Genomic DNA, 18,527 nt, shown 5'->3' with positions numbered 1-18,527 from the left:
TCACACACACACACACACACACACACACACACACACACACACACACACACGGGAAGAAGAAAGGATAGAAGGAAAAAGAAAGGAAGGAGGAAGGGAGGGAAGGAAGAAAGGGCCCTTCACTAAAACTCTAGATAGTACATATAACGATAGCACATGGGCTGGGCAGAGGGTAAAAGAGCTTGCTGTGTGGGCTGGCTAGTTTTATATCAACTTGACACAAACTAGAGTCATCAGAGAAGAGGGAGCCACAATAAGGTGGGTCTAGAGGCAAGCCTGTAGGGTATTGATGGGGGAGGGGCCCAGCCCCTTGTGGGTGGGGCCACCCCTGGGCAGGTGGTCCTGGGTTCTATAAGAAAGCAGGCTGAGCAAGCCATGGGGAACAAGCCAGAAGGAGCACCCCCTCCATGGCCTCTGCATCAGCTCTTGCCTCCAGGTTCCTGCCCCACTTGAATTCTTGTCTGACTTCCTCTGATGATGAGCAGTGATCTGGCAGTGTAAGACTAATAATTGCCTTCGCCCTATATTAGTCAGGGTTCTCTAGAGTAGCAAAACTTCTAGAATGTATGTGTATGTGGGATTTATTAGAATCATTTAAAGTCTATGGTCTGACTAATTCAACAGTGGTAGACTATGAATTCCAAAGCAGTAGGCTGAATGCCAGTGAAAGAATGAACTTGCTAGCGAGGCAAGGGCAAGCAGGCAAAGAGCAAAAGCTTCCTGCTTCCGCGTCCTTACATGGGCTTCCAGCAGGAGGCGTGGCCCAGATTAAAGGTGCGTCTTCCCATCTCAAGATCCTAATTAAAGACTTGTGTCTTCCTGCCTTAAGATCCAGATCAAAGCTGTGTGTCTTCCTACCTCAAAGGTCTGGACTAGAAGTGGATTCACTCACTTCAAACCAAGCAAAAGCCTCTCATGGGTGTGCCCTTCGTTTCTTGATTGTGGTTCACTCCAGAAGTAGTCAAGTTGACAACCCAGAACAGCCATCGCACTTCTACTCTTTTGATCATGGTGTTTCATTGCAGCAATAGAAGCCCTAACTAGGGTGCTGTGTGTCCTAGCTGCTTTTCTGTTGCTGTGATGAAACGCCATAACCAATACAGCTTATGGAAGAGAGAGTTTATTTGGACTTACGGATCCAGAGGGGCAAGAGTCTATTGTGGTGGGGAGGGAGAGCAGTAAGCCTCAGACATGGTAGCCGGAGCAAGAAGCCGGAGCGCTTCTTCCAAAGCAAGCTGGAGGCAGAGAGAGCAAGCTAGAAGTGACATGAGGCAGTTGCACTGCCTGAACCTTTCCAAATAGCACCACAACAAGGAGCCAGTAGGAGATAGTCTCATTCAAACTGCCATACTGTGCAAGCATGAGGTCCAGAGTTCAAGTCTGCAGAACCCATGTAAACAGCCAGCATATCCGTGTGTGTTCCCATAAGCATAGCACTGTGGGGGCCAGGGCCAAGACTGGTGGGGGCTGGGGCCAAGACAGGAGTATTACTGGGGCTTATTGGCTGCCATCGTAGGTATGGGTTCAGCTTTGTCAAGGGGAATATGGTGGAAACTGATAGAGCAAGGCATCTGAAGTCCTCTTATGACCTCCACACATATGGGTACACTCCTCACCGTGCACCCAGCACAGACACTGGTACTGCAATTAAAAAGTGAGACATCTTAGATAGAAAATATAAAGACATTGTAGAATATTTACTCAAATTTCGTTACATTTTTGTTTAGAACATGATAAAATATGTAGTGTTTACATGGGTCTGAAAAAGCCCTTTCAAGCAGCATAATTTGATAAGAAAATGCTAGTGATTATTCATTGGGTAGAAGTTTTTCTTTTTTAAATACTATATAGTCGAGATACTGGTGTCTCATAAAAGAATATTATCTTAAATTTGATGAGTTATGGCTGATCTTTGTATACATAGGTGGGCCCCATATCTCAGTAAAATTGTGTCTCAGGAGTGGGGCTACCAAGATATGGTCCTTATAAATCACCTTCACAGAGGTTGTGTCAGTTACACGAATACCAATGGTAAATGAAAGCTTGTTAGGAAAACATTTTCACTAACATCATGTATGACCACTCTTAGTGTTTGAGAATCCAGTAAATAATAACTGCTTTCATTTAGTGCTAGGGACTGAACCTAGACCCTTGCATATGGCTAGGCAAGTGCTCTAACCCTGAGCTACACTCCAGCCCCTTACTATCTTAACTTGAAACTTTGTTGTTTTACGGCCTGGTAGACTTCCCCTGAGAGTCGCACCTTCTGCTTTCTCCCATCTTTGTGTTGTGTTTAGCACTCTAGCTATCAGGCTGGGTTAGTGGCTTTTGAGTGCCCGTCACCAAACACATGCACTAGATGGTTTAAGGGAGGGAAGGGTTTTTTGGCTTATGGTTCCAGAAGTTTCTGTTCCTCCTGGTGGGGAGGGCATGGCAGAGCAGTATCTACTGTGGTGGGAGTTGTGGTGGCAGCTGTTCATGTGGAGGCGGCTGGACTAGGGCAGAGAACAGCTGGAAGGAAGGGACAGGCTACAGTTTACACAGATCCACCCCTCATGTCCTACTTCAGCCAGCCAGTGTTTGTTTGTTTGTTGTTGGTTGGTTTTTAGAGACAGGGTTACTCTGTGAAACAGCCCTGGCTGTCCTGGAACTGGCTCTGTAGACCAGGCTGGCTCACTTCCTCTGACTTCTGCGCGCTGGGTTTAAAGGACTGTGCCTTCATTGCCTGCCCAGCCAGCTTGGTAGCATCACCAGCGGTTGGAGATTAATGTGTGGAACGAGAGCCGTGGGCGTCATTTCAGATCCAAATTTTAAGTCATCACTTTTTCAACCCCGTCCCGCCATTGCCAGTGTCTTACCTTTCAAATGGGGGTATTATATCTTTTGCCACACAGGAAAATTAACTTTCTTATGTCACATCTTTAAAATGAATATCTAGGGGTCAAAGAGATAGCTCAGTGCGGAAGAGCAGTTGGCTCACGTTTCAGAAGACGCAGGTTTGTTTCCTAACTCCCACCTGGCAGTTCACAACCATCCGTGAGCCCCGTGGACACCAGGTGCTTATGTGGTGCACAAACATACGTGCAGGCAGCATTCACATACAATAAAAATAATGTTACAATTAGATTTTCTGTTTTCTTAGTATGTCTTTCCTAGCTAGGATTATAGAACTATTCTTCCATATATTTATAGTATGTCTTAAATTAAATTTTGCTCCAGTTGAGAACATTTTTTCCCTAATTATATCAAGATAGAAATCTACTATTGCTTATCCACTGAATTGAAGTGCTGTTTTCTCCTCCCCTGAGTGGGAGGCCTACTTATTGATTCCTCTCTTTCCATTGATCAGCTTTTTTGTTGCTTTACTAACAAAAACTATTCAATTACTCCAGCATTCTGATTATGGCTGATACCACTCCCAGAGGGGCAAAACCTTCCACAAAACCCCAAAGGTTACTTTTTACAGGGGGGAATATTCTTTTGTTTGTTTGTTTTTGTTTTTCAAGACAGGGTTTCTCTGTGTTGTTTTGGAGCCTGTCCTGGAACTAGCTCTTGTAGACCAGGCTGGCCTCAAACTCACAGAGATCTGTCTGCCTCTGCCTCCCAAGTGTTGGGATTAAAGGCTTGTGCTACCAACACCCTGCTCCAGGATACCCTTTTTAAAGTATAAAGAATAGACAAACAGTATATAGAACATCTATGGTTTGAAAATTTTATAGGGGATGAGATAAGCAACTAGGAAAAATATCAAAAAAGATCTCTTGCTGGAGCTGGGCTGTAGCGATGCATATTTTTAATCCCAGCACTTGGGAGGCAGAGGCAGGCAGATCTGTGTGAGTTCTAAGCCAGCCTGGTCTACAGAGTGAGTTCCAGGACAGGCTCCAAAGCTACAAAGAAACTCTGTGTCAAAAACAAAATAATCAAAAATTGCTTGCTGGGACCGTCACAAAGACCACGGAAAGATACTGCTGTATTTTTGTTTAGACTTTATTTGTAATTATTTGTATGTATATGGGCATTTGCACGTGAGTGCAGTGCCCTCAGAAGCCAGAAGAGCTTGTTGGATTCCCCTGTGTCTAGAGTCATAGGCTGTTGTGAGCTGCCTGGCCCTTATAGTTTTATTGTGTCTGGGCATGTCCCCTGTCAATTGATTAACACCTCCCCCCCTCCATTACTCTCCCCAAAGAAAACTGAGCAGCTATCTGTTTTCTGTTTATTGAGTGTGGCAAGCTGGCTTCTGCTGGTTCTATTTCTTCCTGTGGTTTCCTCTATCTTCCCATTCACGGCATTTCTCTATGCGTGTTATTTTCTTTTATAATCCTTAACAACTTTATGTTTTACCTTCCTCCTCCTCCTCCTCTTCTTCTTTTCCTTCTTCTCCTCCTCCTGCTCCTCCTTTTTTCTTCTTTTTCAAGACAAACTTTCCCTGCGCCACTCTGGCTGTCCTGGAATTTGCTGATTGCAGGGATTAAAGGCCTGTGCCGCCACACCTGCCTGACTTTTTTAATATTTCTGTTAGAGTTCTTTTAGGCTACTTGGAGTTGGTTATGATGTAATATCTTCATGTGGTTGGGTTTTTCAGTTCTGTGTTTTGTTGCTTTGGACAACTTTCCTGCTGGTTTGGTAAGTCACTGAAAACCCGGTGGCTTATAGGGTTAGGGTTAAAAACGGCACAGGTTGACTGTCAGAGGTCAGGCTCTTGAAGGTCAGACCTTGACATCTGTCCCATGGGCTGCAGCCAGTTTGTGAACAAGCCCATGTGCCGTCACCGGTCCAACGGGAGACCCCATCTCCTTGCTCTCAGCATCCAGAGTCTGCTTATGTGTCTTAGCTCCAGCTTGTGGGCCCGCCTTGCACCAGTTTGTCCTCTACTCCACTCGCAAGGTTTCACTGCATAGTTCCCACTGCTCTGCCTCAGCCTTAAACATGCGCCAGGATTCCAAGCGTATGCCACCATACTCTTCTCCTCTCAGTCCTCCTCTCCCTCCTTCTCTTCATCGTCCCCCCTTCATCCCTTTTTTTCCTCCCCATATGGGGTGTGTGGGTGTGCCCATGGGCGCACATGTGTGTGCTTGTGCGTGGCCATGCATGTGGAGGTCAGAGGTCAACATCAAGTGTCTTCCCCAGCCACTCTCCACCTTAGGTTTTGACAGGGAGTCTCCCACTGAACCTGGGGCTCACTGCAGGACGGGCTGAATGAGCTGCAGGGACAGGCCTATCTCTTCCCCATGCCTTCCCAGTGCTGGGGTTACTGATACACTCATCTGGCTTTTCATATGGATGCTGGGGGTCCAAACTGAGGCTCTCATGTCTTCACAGTGAACACTTCACTGACTGAGCGCCCCCACCCCGTTTTTACACCTTTCTTTAACCCTGATCCGGTTTTATAAAGATCCTTGTTATTCCACTGAATCCCTATCTCAATCACCCCCACCAGGCCAGCTGCCTTGTAGGTCACACAACCATCCATCCAGGGGCTGGAATCTCACATCTGTGGCAATCGGGCTTTTCCTTGTTCACAGAAAGAAAACGGCTTGCTTTTGTGCTTCATCTGTTTGAAGGCACCTTTGCCAAGATCCAGTGATTTTGTCTTGTTTCTCTGTTGTCTGCAGGCAGTTTGGTGTGTTCTTCATTCTCCCAGACTTACTGGCAGTTGCGCGCTTTCCTTTTGGCATTTGTACCTCATTGTTTTCTTGTTTCTTGTCTAGAGTGTCCTGACTAATGCCAAATAATAGCCTTGAGACCACACATCCTTGTATTGTTGGTAATTTTTACAAGGAATTGCTTAATTATTTTACCACCGAGCATGGTAAAGTCTAATAAACATGATTAAGCTAAAGGGTTTCTGAGAAGTAGAGTCCTTGTAAACCAGGATTTTAAGTACGGAATATATTTAGATGTAGTAGCCATTAGGAATATAAAAGTAACCACGTAATCTCTTTTATTCTACTAATAGCTTTTCCAATAATGAGTGTGGCTTCTGGGAATCAATTTTTCTTGGTTATGATGTTTTGTTTTGTGAACTACTACCCACTTCTGTGTGCTGATATGTGCATACAATTTTACTCAAAAGTAAAAAAATAAAATAAAATAAAATAAAAAATAAAGAAACTGGGTGTGGTGGCATGCACCTTCAATCCCAGCATTTAAAAGGCAGAGGCAGATATGAGTTTCAGCCTAGCCTGGTCTACATAGTGAGACCCTATCTCAAAAAAGTTAAATTAAAATTTTATGTGTATTAGTGTTTTGTACCTGCATGTATGTATGTGTACCATGTGTGTGCCTGGTGTGCATGGAGGTCAGAAGAGGGTATTGCATTCCCTGGGACAGGAGTTATGGATGATTGTGAACCACCCTGTGGATGCTGGGAACTGAACCCAGGTCCTCTGCAGGAGCAACAAGCGCTCTTAACTTCTGAGCCATCTCCTCCAGCTCCTATTTACTGTTTTGTGCTCCTGTGTGTACATTAGCAAGTGAGTTTGGCATAGACTGTTTAGTTTGCCATCCCTTGTACAGCTTGGGTGTTGTGAGTCATCTGGTTGTACTGAGTGAACTGGAAAACTTTCTACTTTTCATGATCAAGAACTAGTGGGGTAGTATTGTTCATGCTGGCATTTTGACTGGGCATGTAGCTCAGTAGTAGGATGCTTGCTAGCCTGTGTGAGGTTCTAGGGTGAACCCTAGCACCACAAAAACAAAACAAAACAAGCAATAACATTAGCAATGGCACTAAGTATTACTTGCAGTTTGAAGTGTCCAGAGACTTAGGTCACACTCCTCTTACTCTCTACCACCATCAGTTACCCAGCAGTGGGCTTGGGTACTTCCTTCCCTGCCTGTCTTGCTCAGTGAAGCCCTGCTACCCATGGAACTTTCCTTTCAGGTGCCTGCAGTGTTCCTATGAAACTGCCTAGCATTTCAGCTATTTATTTCCAGTCTAGGGTCAGGCATTGTTATAGTCATCTCTGATATCAGGGTTTGCACTAAGTAAGCCTGTCTGGGAGCTGCGCGTCTGGAACAAATCACATGAGGTTCTGCATTAACATTTAGATCCACGAGCATGGAAGTGAGCAGATTTCAAGAACGTGATGTGGACATCCAAGGCAGGGAAATCCCACTTTATCACAAAAGGCCGGGCTGCTTGAGTAGGCAGTCTTCAGTTCCTCAGAGAGCAATTCTACTGAGATATCATCCCCTTTAGTTCAGGGTTTCAGACTGATGCCTACTTTGTTCAAATGATTTCCAAAGGCCATCCATGGCAATAATGGCTTACTAACTTAAACCTAGTAAGCCAAGTGGGTTGGCAGTGGCTAGCCAAAATATTTTAAGAGGGATCTTCTGACTGGGTATGTTTGGTTCTTAAATCCTCACCAGGTCTCATTTGCTTAAACATGGACGTGCTGTTTCTTGAAAACTGCTGTCACCGACTTCTGAATTAAAATATTGCTGAACTCATCCTATGTAAATGCTTTTCCTAGGAAAATATTTCAGTGAAAAGTTGTGGTTTTGTGGGTTTTTTTTCCCTTTCCTATAGTGTAAATTCAGTTCTTTCTTTCCCCTCTGCAGCAAAACAGACCATCACGAATATTTCAATATACAATGAAACCTGCCTCAGATGGAGGAGTCTGAAGATGGCCAATGTAGAAGAGATGTATTTAGTGAGTTCCTAAAATTTACCTTACTTGCAGATGTGTGTAGTAGGTTAAAAACCTGTCTAGGAGCTGGAGAGACAGCTCAGCAGTTAAAAGAGGACTCAGCTGCTCTTTCAGTTCAATTCCCAGCATCCTCATGACCGGCTCCCAATCATCTATAACTCTGTTTCCAGAAAATTCACTACCTTTTCTGACCTCTGTGGGCCCAAGGCATCCCATGAACACACACACACACACACACACACACACACACACACACACACACACACAGGTAAAAACACTCATGCATATAAAATAAATAAATCTTAAATAAATTAAACCTATAAGACTAAAAAATACACTTGTAGCCACCATTGGCAGAAGATGTATCATGGCGACTGAATAAGAAACACCGAAAAGCCACTCCTGCTGCTTGTCTTCAGATAGACTCCTTAGGAGTACTAAGAAAGCGTGCAAGTTTCTTGAGTTGTGTGTGTCTCCTGGTGCAGAGTCTATGGTAGGACTCCAGTTGTCTGTAGCCACACTGGTGTCTCCACGGAGCCCAGGGTCTGGGTGTGTTGCCCGGACAGTCAAAGAGGATATGTGAAGTTAGATGACTACTGAAAGAAAGGTGGTCACGGGAAGAAAAAGGTCTCCAACTTCAGCTACTGGGAGGTCACCAAAAGGAGCCCCTAATCAGGTTATGCCTGGTTAGCTTCCTAACTTTCTGTCTAGGAAAATGTCCTTCGGTCTTCCTTCTGTGCTTTAGCCAGCAGGCTTCCACACTGTGTATGCAAGGATAAAAAAAGAGAAAGCTGCCTGTGTAGGGGCCTCTGAGCTTTGCTCTTTTATTTTAATCTTATTTTTTGTTTTTGGTTTTTGGTTTTTTGAGACAGGGTTTCCCTGTGGTTTTGGAGGCTGTCCTGGAACTAGCTCTTGTAGACCCACAGAGAGCCACTTGCCTCTGCCTCCAGAGAGTGCTGGGAATTTTATCTTATTTTTGAGACAGTTTCACTATGTAGCCTAGGCTGGCCTTTATAGACCCTCATGACATAAAATACTCAGTGTTTGCTGCTCTTGCAGAAGACCAGAGTTGGGTTCCCAGGACCCACACCCAGCAGCTCACGCCTGCCTGTGATTTCCACTCCAGGAGATCCAGTGCCCTCTTTTGGCCTCTGTGGACACTTGCACAGAGGCACACATACCCACTCCTTACACACATAAATAAAATATAAAAATATAGATAAGTCAAGCCTCCCGAGGGCTGCGATTCCAGCTATCAACCATAATGATCAATTGGTGTACTTTTACTATAAAGTATATGTATTATATTCATGGCATTGTAATCATTATATGTACGAAATGTGTATAGCATTGAAAAGTTACTATTAGCTTATTGTTGCATTTACTTCTTGCAGAGGACAAACAAACAAACAAACAAACAAACAAAAACTCTATAGGAGGGAGAGAGAAGGGGTGGGGAGGAAGCTCCTGGAAGAGTACAGGTCTTGAGGCGTTTAGAACTTTCAAGACAGTAATTCACCCTGTGAGCCCTTTATCTTTCAGTTCCACATCTGGGGCCAGAGATGGTATCAGAAGACATTTGTTCCGGAAATAGTCTTCAATACCAGCAGCCGCAGTCAGGCCCCTGAGATATGCCTGGATCTGCATCCAGGTACCAACTACAATGTCAGCCTGCAGGCTTTGTCTTCAGCACTTCCTGTGGTCATTTACCTGACAACCCAGATAACAGGTAAATCTTGAACAACAGCATGTGTATTGATGGAGTTACCACAGAGCTGTAGGTAGCCCAGATAAGGAATACTGTTGCATTCTGTCATGATAAAGCTTGAAAGAGAAGGGAGGAAGGATGTGGGATTGGAGAGGGTTAAGAAGAGGCTGACAGCTGTGTCTGTACTGTTTCATTATCTGAAACAAAATGTCAATTAAGTTTAAATAGTATAAACCTGGGAGTTAAGTCCCTTCTTGGTGTCGGATACATTCAAAACATTCCAGCCAGGCAGGATGCTTCCTTCATGCCTATGGTCATAGCATTTGGGAGATGGAGACAAGAGGGTCAGGAGTTCATACCAAGTTTGAGGTCAGTCTGGGCCTTTAAACCCCCAAATAAATCAAACAGCAACAGCAGCGATGATAACAACCAACAAGTCTAAAACATTTCGTACCTGAAAAGATTTCTTGTTATTGTTTTTCTAGTAACACATTAAACTAGGGTTGTCGTTGTAGTGAAATGGCTCGGTGGTCAAATAGCTCGCTGCACAAACACTGGGGGACCTGGTGCTCACATTAAAAAAGTCAGGCATGTAACTCAGTGCTGTAGTTGGAGACAGGCAGATTCCAAGGCTTGCTGGTCAGGTAGCTACCTGAATGGGTGAGCTCCAGGTTCAGTGAGAAACCTTGTCTCAAAGAATAAGGTGATGATTCCCCTCTAAGTGCCCTTAAGCCTGAGACTGGGATTTGACCCTGAAGCCCTCATGATAGAAGGATAGAATCAATCCCCCTAGTTGGCCTTTGACTCAAACCCAAGTGCTGTGGCATGAGCACACATGCACACAAACCCACGCAGTGAATGTATCAATAGGCTGGCCTTCTGGCACAACTGCCTTAGGTGTAGTTTAGTGCCAGGAGCATACTAGGCGTCTCCCTCTAGACCCCCAGCAAATTCACCTTCTGCTAACTTTCCCTGATGTCTTCAAATCTTTGAGCCCTGATCTCCAGCCTGAATGTAGCTTCTTGCTTTTTGTCTCAATGGGAAATTAAAAATGCTGAGGTGGAGACTCATTTCTCCACACCTTCCATTCCTACTTTCCCTCCATATATATCGCCTTCCCTCATGTCCCTGTACCTGTCTAAAGCTGCCATCCCCTCAAGTGCGTGCTGGATCCCATCCCATCTTGCCATCTTCCATCCAGCACAGAATTATTCCTAATGCCACTAAGGCCATTGCAACGTCTTATTTAGCAATGAGCTCCCACCTCTACCCCCAGTTACTTTGTCCTCTTCAGCTTCCCATCATACTTTCTGTGTAGCCCAGGCTGACTTCAAGCTCGTGATCCCCCTGCCTCACTCTTCCAAGTATTGGGGTTACAGGCATGCACCACCATGCCTGGCTTTTGTAGCTGTCTTCCTGCTGTCACTCATGGCTGTCGCTCTCCATCTCAAACTCTAACCTTAGCTTTAACCATACTTTTAAAAGGATCACTCAGCAGCTATGGTGTCTTCTAAAGAGTAAGAACATGACAGTGCCCACTCAAAGGTCTCCAGCGAGTTCTAAAGCTAGACTAGAATCCTTTTTTTTTTTTTTTTTTTTTTTGGCATAGGGAATCTACTCTGACCCTGGACCACCACCTCCTTTAACTGGCCCTCCCTCATTTCCTTCTTCCTCACCAGGTGCCAGCTGCCTCCTCTCTCACCTTCTTGCTTTTTCTGAAATGGGTCAGAACTGTCCCTGCTCCAGGCTTTGCTGTAAACTCTTTCCTGCATGATCTCTCTGTGATTTCCCATGAGCACTCAGTGTGATTGGTACCACCTTGTCTCACTCTGCTCTCTGTCAATACAACTGAGCACAGACTGGGGGATTCACAAAGAATAGTTTCCTTCAGTCCACTGTTCTGGATGTTGGTAAGTGTGGACTGGAGGACAGCATCTGGTTAGAGGTATCAAGGACCTTCACCTGGGCCATGGCCTGCGGAGAAAGCATAACAAGACAGCTAGGTTTTATTCAGACCAACTCTCCCGACAACCCAGGAATCCATAGGTTAGCTCACCATAAGGATAAGACCCTCATGACTCCATCGCCTCCCCAAAGTCCTGCTTCTCACATACTGCTAATGTACGGTCTTGGCTTTTGACACATGATATCAGGGCAACATATTTAAGCCATAACACCCTTAGAGAAGCTTCACCTGACCTTCCTTCCAAAAACATCCTCCTCACTCTCTACCTTTCTTTTAAAGATTTCTTTACTTATGTATATGGGTGTTTTGTTTGCATGTTCATCTGCATCCCAGAAGAGGGCATCAGATCCCATGGAACTACAGTTACAGATAATTGTGAGCTGCCGTGTGGGTGCTGGGAATTGAACTCAGGACCTCTAGAAGAGCAGCCAGTGCTCCTAACCCCTGAGACATCTCTCCAACCCCATTCTATTACTTTCTTGAATTTATTCATAGAACTTGGGTTTTGGAGCTTAAAAACTGTTTTTTTTTTTTTTAAATCTTCCTCACCCTCTAAAAGGGAGTTTTTTGAAAGCAAAGTTTCTTTTTTTCCTTTGTCCTCAACAAATGCTAATGACACTTTACACGATAAATCCATATTTGTTGAATAATGGTCAGGGGGTAATTGATGCTGAGGAGTTAGGTATTATATCAAGAGAAATTCTGAGTATTTTGTGGGGGAGACAAGTGATGTCCAATGGAATATTTATAGACTAGAGTAGCTGTTCCATCTCCTATTTTCTGGTCCCTGTCATACTTGGGTGGGTTGTACTGGTTTAAAAATATTTCAGTTACCCTTTATTATTTTTATTTTCTGTGTGTGGAGCAGGAGGGGGCTGACTATGGGATATATGTGTAAGTCAGAGGACAGCTTTCGATGTGTATTTTGACTTTATTTGTGTATTTTCACCTTGTTTTGAGGCTGTCATGCAAACGTCCTGTGTCTATGCTCACAGCCACCAGGGGACACTGTTGAGCCGTTCAAGTTCACTGGAACAGGCAGCCAAGCAGTTGAAGTGCATTGAGACCATCGTTGTTGGAGGAACTTGATTTTAGACTTGGCAGGATTTTTGTTTTTGCTTTTGGGTTTTTTGTTTTTTGCATGAAAATTCAAATTGTCATGATTTTATTAAAGAGTTGATGGGGGGGATAAAGAAAGAAAGAAAAACCCTTTCATCCCATAAAAGTGAGAGAAAAGACAACCTGATATGCTGATGTATAAGGATACTCCAGATGTGTGTGTGGCATTGTTTCAGCAAAACCAGGAACTTTCAAATGTTACCAGAAATGTTAGGTTAAGGATTTGGATCTGGAAAACAGAGCGGATGCTTTCCCAGAAGAAAAGCAGCTGGAATTTCCCTTCGGCGAGCCTCCCATTAAACTAAATCTTACTGATGGGAACGGGATGAAAACAAGAGCTTTAAATATATTGCTGACCTCAGTCAGAGGAGATGAAGAGGAAAGTGGAGGGAAGAAGCAGGAGAAAGCTTGACAGCTGGTGCTTACGGGAGGGGGGATGGGGCATGGGGCATGGGGCATGGGGTGGGGTGGGGGTGGGGTGGAGATAGCAGAAGTTTCTGGCTCTTGTGTGGCCTAAGGCGGCATTGAACGGAATTCTTTAGAACAGGCTCCTTCATGCTCCTCTTTAGGGCAGAGAAGAGAACAAACAGGCTTTTATCTTTGATGTCCACCCCAAAGAGGCAGAAGGGAGAGCTCTCACACATCGTTTGTACTGTTTTGTTGTTGAGTCTAAAAGCTTATAAGCAAAATTTTCTTTTCATAGAGACACGACAGGAAGCCAGAGAAGGCTAAAGTGGTGGTGGGGATGGGTGCTGGGGGGGGGCGGGGGGGGGGGCGGAGGAGGAGAAAACAAAAGTAAGTGTACTTTGGATGTGATGATACAGTACTGAGGTCATTCCACACAGCACGCTGTTGTTGTTTGGAGTCAGTTGTTTCTTGTGGGACCAAGAAAGCAGGAGGAGAAAAGGGAAAAAGGATGGAAGGATGGAAGTATTTTCTATGTTTGACTTCAGGGCCAATGCCAGCATCTGGCTTTTACATGGGCATCAGGGATCCAAATTCAGACTCTCAAGCAATGGGGAAAGTGTTATAGCCCCTGAGCATCTCTCTAGCCAAACAGATACTTGAAAATTTCATATAACAAATTCTACTGATGTCTTAGAGTTTCATCCTCCAACAATAACAAAAAAAAAAAAAAAAAAAAAAAAAGGTGTCCCATCTCTGAAATGTAGGGTAATTTCTGTTCTCTTTGTTCTCTTCTTACCTTTGTAACAATCTGGGCTTGGTTAGACTGTGTCTGACTTAAGACATGAAGCAGAATCTGCACCTCTCACTTGCCTTTTGAAATGGTGTCTATTACATTCTCAGCTTGTTGGGTTGTGGCCTTCCTGGATTTTGTGCTCTTCGGTCACCTGCCTGTACTGTTTCTGTTTGTAATTTTGTCATTACTTTTCTCTGGAATCTTCAAGGTTTTCCCACACGGTAACCCCGGCTAAGCTTTGGCGGTTTGCTTTAGCAGAGGATTGAACTACTGGAGCCTCTGAATGGCATGGGAAGTCCGCCTCTGGTCCTGCTCCCATGTCATGCACCCAGGGTGAAGGACTGTTTCCTACCCCAGATAGGACTGTTTTGTGTGGCTTTGCTTTGAGTTGGGTGTAGTTTAGATCAGTAAGAAGGACCACAGAAAGGAGCAGATTTGCCCCAGACAGTAACTTGGGAGCTGAGGAACAACACTGGTTCACAGAGCAGGAAGTCAAGGTTACTTCACCTCAAAATGTAGCAAGAATCAGCATGAGGTTCAGGCTTCTACACTGAATAGGAATTGTAGCGCATGGGGGAAGGCCTTGTGTAAGCAAAGCAGGAAGCTACCTGGAAATTGCATGTTGAATGGCTCCCAGATGACAGTGGCACTTTTGAAACTGAAAGCTGTATCCCATGCTGGGTGGCTCAGAACACAATGGGGATAACCTTTCTGTTGTTGCTCTAGACCTGCCTTCTCCAAGCCCAGTGAACTTGGTTCTGCTCCTCTTGAGGCTGTGAAGAGACTGGATGGATTGAAAGGGTTGTCAGGAGATGAGCAGAACTAGGATCGTTTGTCTTGGAGGAGAACAGAGGAGCAACTGAGCAGAACATGAGAAAGGTTGATCAATAAGCATGATCAGTTTCTCCCTTTGGGCTGAATCAGAGGAGTTGTGAGATAAGGGACAGTTATTTCACTGTTTCCACTAGCTTGCTGATGCACTCAGGCCGGAGGGCAGAGTCTCAGATGAAGGGGCCTGGGCTGTTTCCTTTGCCTTCCCTCGCTGCCTGGCAGTTCTGCACTAGGGACTAGCCATGAGCTACTTCAAAACTTTCTCCAAGCTCTGGTGAGTGACATCATGGCTGACTTAGTAGCTATAGTAGCAGCCTATGTTCCTCCATTGTCTGGCTTGCATGTTGTCCTACCTCTCTGGTGTCTCTTATACTGGCCCTCTTCAGACTGCAAGCATTTCTTACCTAGACCACTGACTTTTGTTCTTTTCCAACTCACCCCCTCTGGTGCTCTTAACGTTGTATTTCTAATTCAGATCTTCTTTAGCTCTTTCAGTGACTTCTTATTTCCTGAACCTCGGATCTGACCTATGCCCACCTACCCTTTCCCTGCCAGAGCTCACTCAGCTGGTTAGCCAAGGATATGCCTAGATTCACAGTAGTTCTCACAAAACACGTAAGAGCCCTTCTGGCCTGGTGCCAGCGTTCCCTCAAATGCACACGCAGCTGTGTTTTCTGCTCTTCAGCAGAATATGAGGGTGGCTGGAAGCATTCTAAAATTAGTCAAGGCTCTTTGGGTTGTAAATGACAGGAACCAACTCAAAACAGATTAAGCCTGTGGAACGTGTTGGGTTGCAGATGGAGGTCCAGGAAGAGCTCTCACTTTGAAGCACAGTGAGATCCAGCCACAAATGGGCTGCCAGTGTCCTTCCTGTGGCTGTTCCTCAGCTGTTCTGCCTTCTTTTTGCCCGAGGTCTTTCACAGAGACGTGGAAAGATGGGCATTCCCGGCTTATGTGGTACTTAAGCTGTCATCCAAGAGTAAGGACAAGGTGCTGTCTTCTCTCAAAGATGAAAAGACCACTCTTCTTGTTAGTCCTCAGTGTGGTGATCCATGGTCTCCAGGGCCTAGGCCACACAGGGTTTGGAGAATCTTGAGTGACAGCCCCACAGGAACTGTGTGGGATGGGGAGGGGCTGCTTCTAAGAAAAGTGGGTTTTAAACATAACACAAGGAAGGTGTTTATAACACATTTAAATTGGTGTGATAGCTCAGTAGAGTTTGTATTTCAGATTTTTGATGGGATGAAGAGGGGAATGCTCAGAACTTTTCATCCGAATACCCCTAACTTGACCACGGCAGGTTAATGAAGGCTCTCGTGGATGTCATTAGTCAACAGCATCAATGACACAGATCTTCCTTTCTGTACCAAGTTCCATTAAGCTATCTGTACCCCTTGGCGGACAATCACCTTTAAAGACGAAGTGCTGGCCTCCTCCAGGGTGACCTTCTTGGTTAAGCAGCCGTGGCCCCTTGAAGGCACCCAGCATTACAGGCACTGATTCTTCAATGTTGCTCCTACTCCTACTTTATAGATGGGCAGCTAGAGATGAAAATCACAGAAGCATAAGCCCTTGGTCGCATCCACTGCATAGATGATTATTTCTGCTCGTTCACTCCGTCTGGGCTCCAATGTGAGTCACACTGGGGAGACCTCTGTTACTACAGTGTAATTTTGAAAACAGATTCTTTCCCTGGGGTTGGCATTCAGTGTATTAAAAATGGATATTATCAATTCACTGAGTGGAAGATTTGGTGGAGCCAGGTAGTTAAGAGACCTGTAGGAGGGAGGGGAACGGAGAAAGGAGACTAACAGAGAATGCATTCCCACCCTGCCTCTGCCATAGGGTGTGTATTATTGGGCAAAGAACTTACACTCAGTTTCCTCATATGTAAATTGTCAAAAGTACAGATGCCAAGAGTATTAATCACACTTGTATCACCTCTGAGTTTAGGACAACTTAAACATATACGTAAGAGTGAGATAGAGGCCGGCACTTTAATCCCAGCACTCGGGAGGCACAGAAAGGGGAATCTCCAAATTCGAGGCCAGCCTGGGCTACACAGTGAATTCTAGGACAAACAGGGCCACACAGAGGAACCCTGTCTTAGGAAAACAAAACCAAACAAATGTAAGATAGTACCCGGTTACGGGTTTTGTTGCTGGTGTGATCAAAGAAACCCTCCTGGAACTCTGCTACCTTAAACTTGGAACTCCACTCATGGAGAAGTTGAATATATGCCCCTTCACTTGCTTCTTACCTGTCTTGACTCTGTTTGTCAAGTGTGTGGATGGGGGAAGTGGAGTGAAGACACTTGTCCTGTGTCCAGGCGACACCCCAAAAGGAAGAAAAAATAAAAAAGGTGGGACCAGAGGGGGTTACTAGGCAGACATAGCTCGTCTCAGGAATCACGTGGATAGAAAGGCAAGTGCCACTGTGCTTTGGAGAGGACAGAAGTTCCCATTGCAGAGATGGGGGGGGGGGATGACAGTGTCCATACATGCTGCCCTCTGGGTACTGTTACTGAGGAGCGCCATTAAAGTGAAACACCAACAGGACATCTTGTATGCAACACCAGTGCCCAATTTGTTCTTCCTCTGTTGCACTTGGGCAAACGGGCAGCTGGTGCCTTGACATCTGGATGTAGCTACAGGGACCAGGTAGAACACTGGGGTCAGCCAGTCAGGGCATTTTTTTCTCAGTCAGTGAGGAACTTCCAGGAGTCTGGTTGTCAGGGGCTGGGGAGCAGGGAGGGTGACACACCAAACACCGTGATTATAAAGGATAGAGAAGTCTGACGTGCTGGCCTTTTGCACCACATTAGTCCTCTTTTTATTGCTATAATAAAATGTGCAAAGCTGAAAAAGGAACAGGCTTCTTTAGCTCACACTTTAGGATGCTAAAGGTTCGAGGTGGGGCCGCTGCATGGGATGGGCCCCAGGTGAGGGCTCCATGGTAAATGGCTTCACAACGGATTATGTAGGGAAGTGTCCACCTGCCTTAGCAGTAAGCACATACAGGGTGGGTCCTGTCTCGTTTCTTTTATGGCAACCTGCTTTCTTGGGAACAAACTCGCTCCTTGAAACCAGTACCAATCACTCCCAGGGGCATTACCCTCAGTGACCAATTAGGCCTTCCCTTCCATCAGCTCTGCATCTAAAAGATTCACCCCCTCTTACATCATCACTCTGGGAATAAAGCTTCCAATGTCCGAAGTTTTGGGAGATGCTTTAAACCATCTCTAAACCAGAGCACCTACCAAATAAGAATTTGTCCAGCAAACATCAAAACCCCAGGAACCATCCCCTGTGGGTGTTGGAGTGCTCATCACTTCTTTTTATTGTGAATATGTGTGTGTGTGTGTGTGTGTGTGTGTGTGTGTGTATATATATATATCATAAAATGTAACCTATTAGCTACTTTAAATACATACTTTATTAGCTCTAGGGTACTTGCCACTACTTTTTCCAAACTTTTTGTCAATACACACAAAACCTCTGCACAGAAGCAGTGAGTCACACCCATCAGTTCCTGGCCACTCGCTCTCTGAATTTGACTAATCTAGATGTTTCACGAAAGTGGACTCATATAATATTTGTCTTTTTTTGTGTATGGATATTTCACTTTCTGGGTTAAAATTTTCATGGCATCCTGGAGGATCACTTTGTGTTTTTTTTTTTTTTCTTTCTTTCTTTTTTTTTTTTAATTCATCTGACCTCCCGTCCCTTGTCTTTTCTCCTTCTTAATGTTTTCAGAGCCCCCACTTCCAGAAGTAGAATTTTTCACTGTTCAAGGAGGGCCTCTACCACACTTCAGGCTGAGGAAAGCCAAGGAGATAAATGGACCTATCAGGTGAGTACCAGTGGTCCCACTATGTGAGAAGACGTCTCTGTGGATGGCTGAACTTGGGTAGTTGCACTGCCCAATGCAGCAGGACCTCTTGCTTTGTTTCCTTGAGCATGCTGGGCATTTCATCTTACTAGCATTCTTCTGAGTCAAGAATGAGACTTATGAGGAACCAGAGGCAAGCATTTGGGCAGCATAGCTCAA

The 18,527-nt window shown here is 45.0% G+C and overlaps 1 protein-coding gene across 1 annotated transcript in view; it reads left to right on the top strand.

The window, feature by feature from the left end:
- Susd1 (sushi domain containing 1) overlaps positions 1-18,527 on the top strand; it is a 105,325-nt gene that overhangs the window by 70,771 nt on the left and 16,027 nt on the right. Inside the window, exons 11-13 of the mRNA XM_051187877.1 lie at positions 7,564-7,655; positions 9,195-9,381; positions 18,233-18,329. Of these exons, the coding sequence (XP_051043834.1) occupies positions 7,564-7,655; positions 9,195-9,381; positions 18,233-18,329 (376 nt within the window). The remainder of the gene's footprint in view (positions 1-7,563; positions 7,656-9,194; positions 9,382-18,232; positions 18,330-18,527) is intronic.

This window comes from Phodopus roborovskii, unplaced genomic scaffold (assembly GCF_943737965.1).
Source record: "Phodopus roborovskii unplaced genomic scaffold, PHOROB, whole genome shotgun sequence".
Lineage (NCBI taxonomy): Eukaryota > Metazoa > Chordata > Mammalia > Rodentia > Cricetidae > Phodopus > Phodopus roborovskii.
This window is presented reverse-complemented; position numbering and strand designations above follow the sequence as displayed.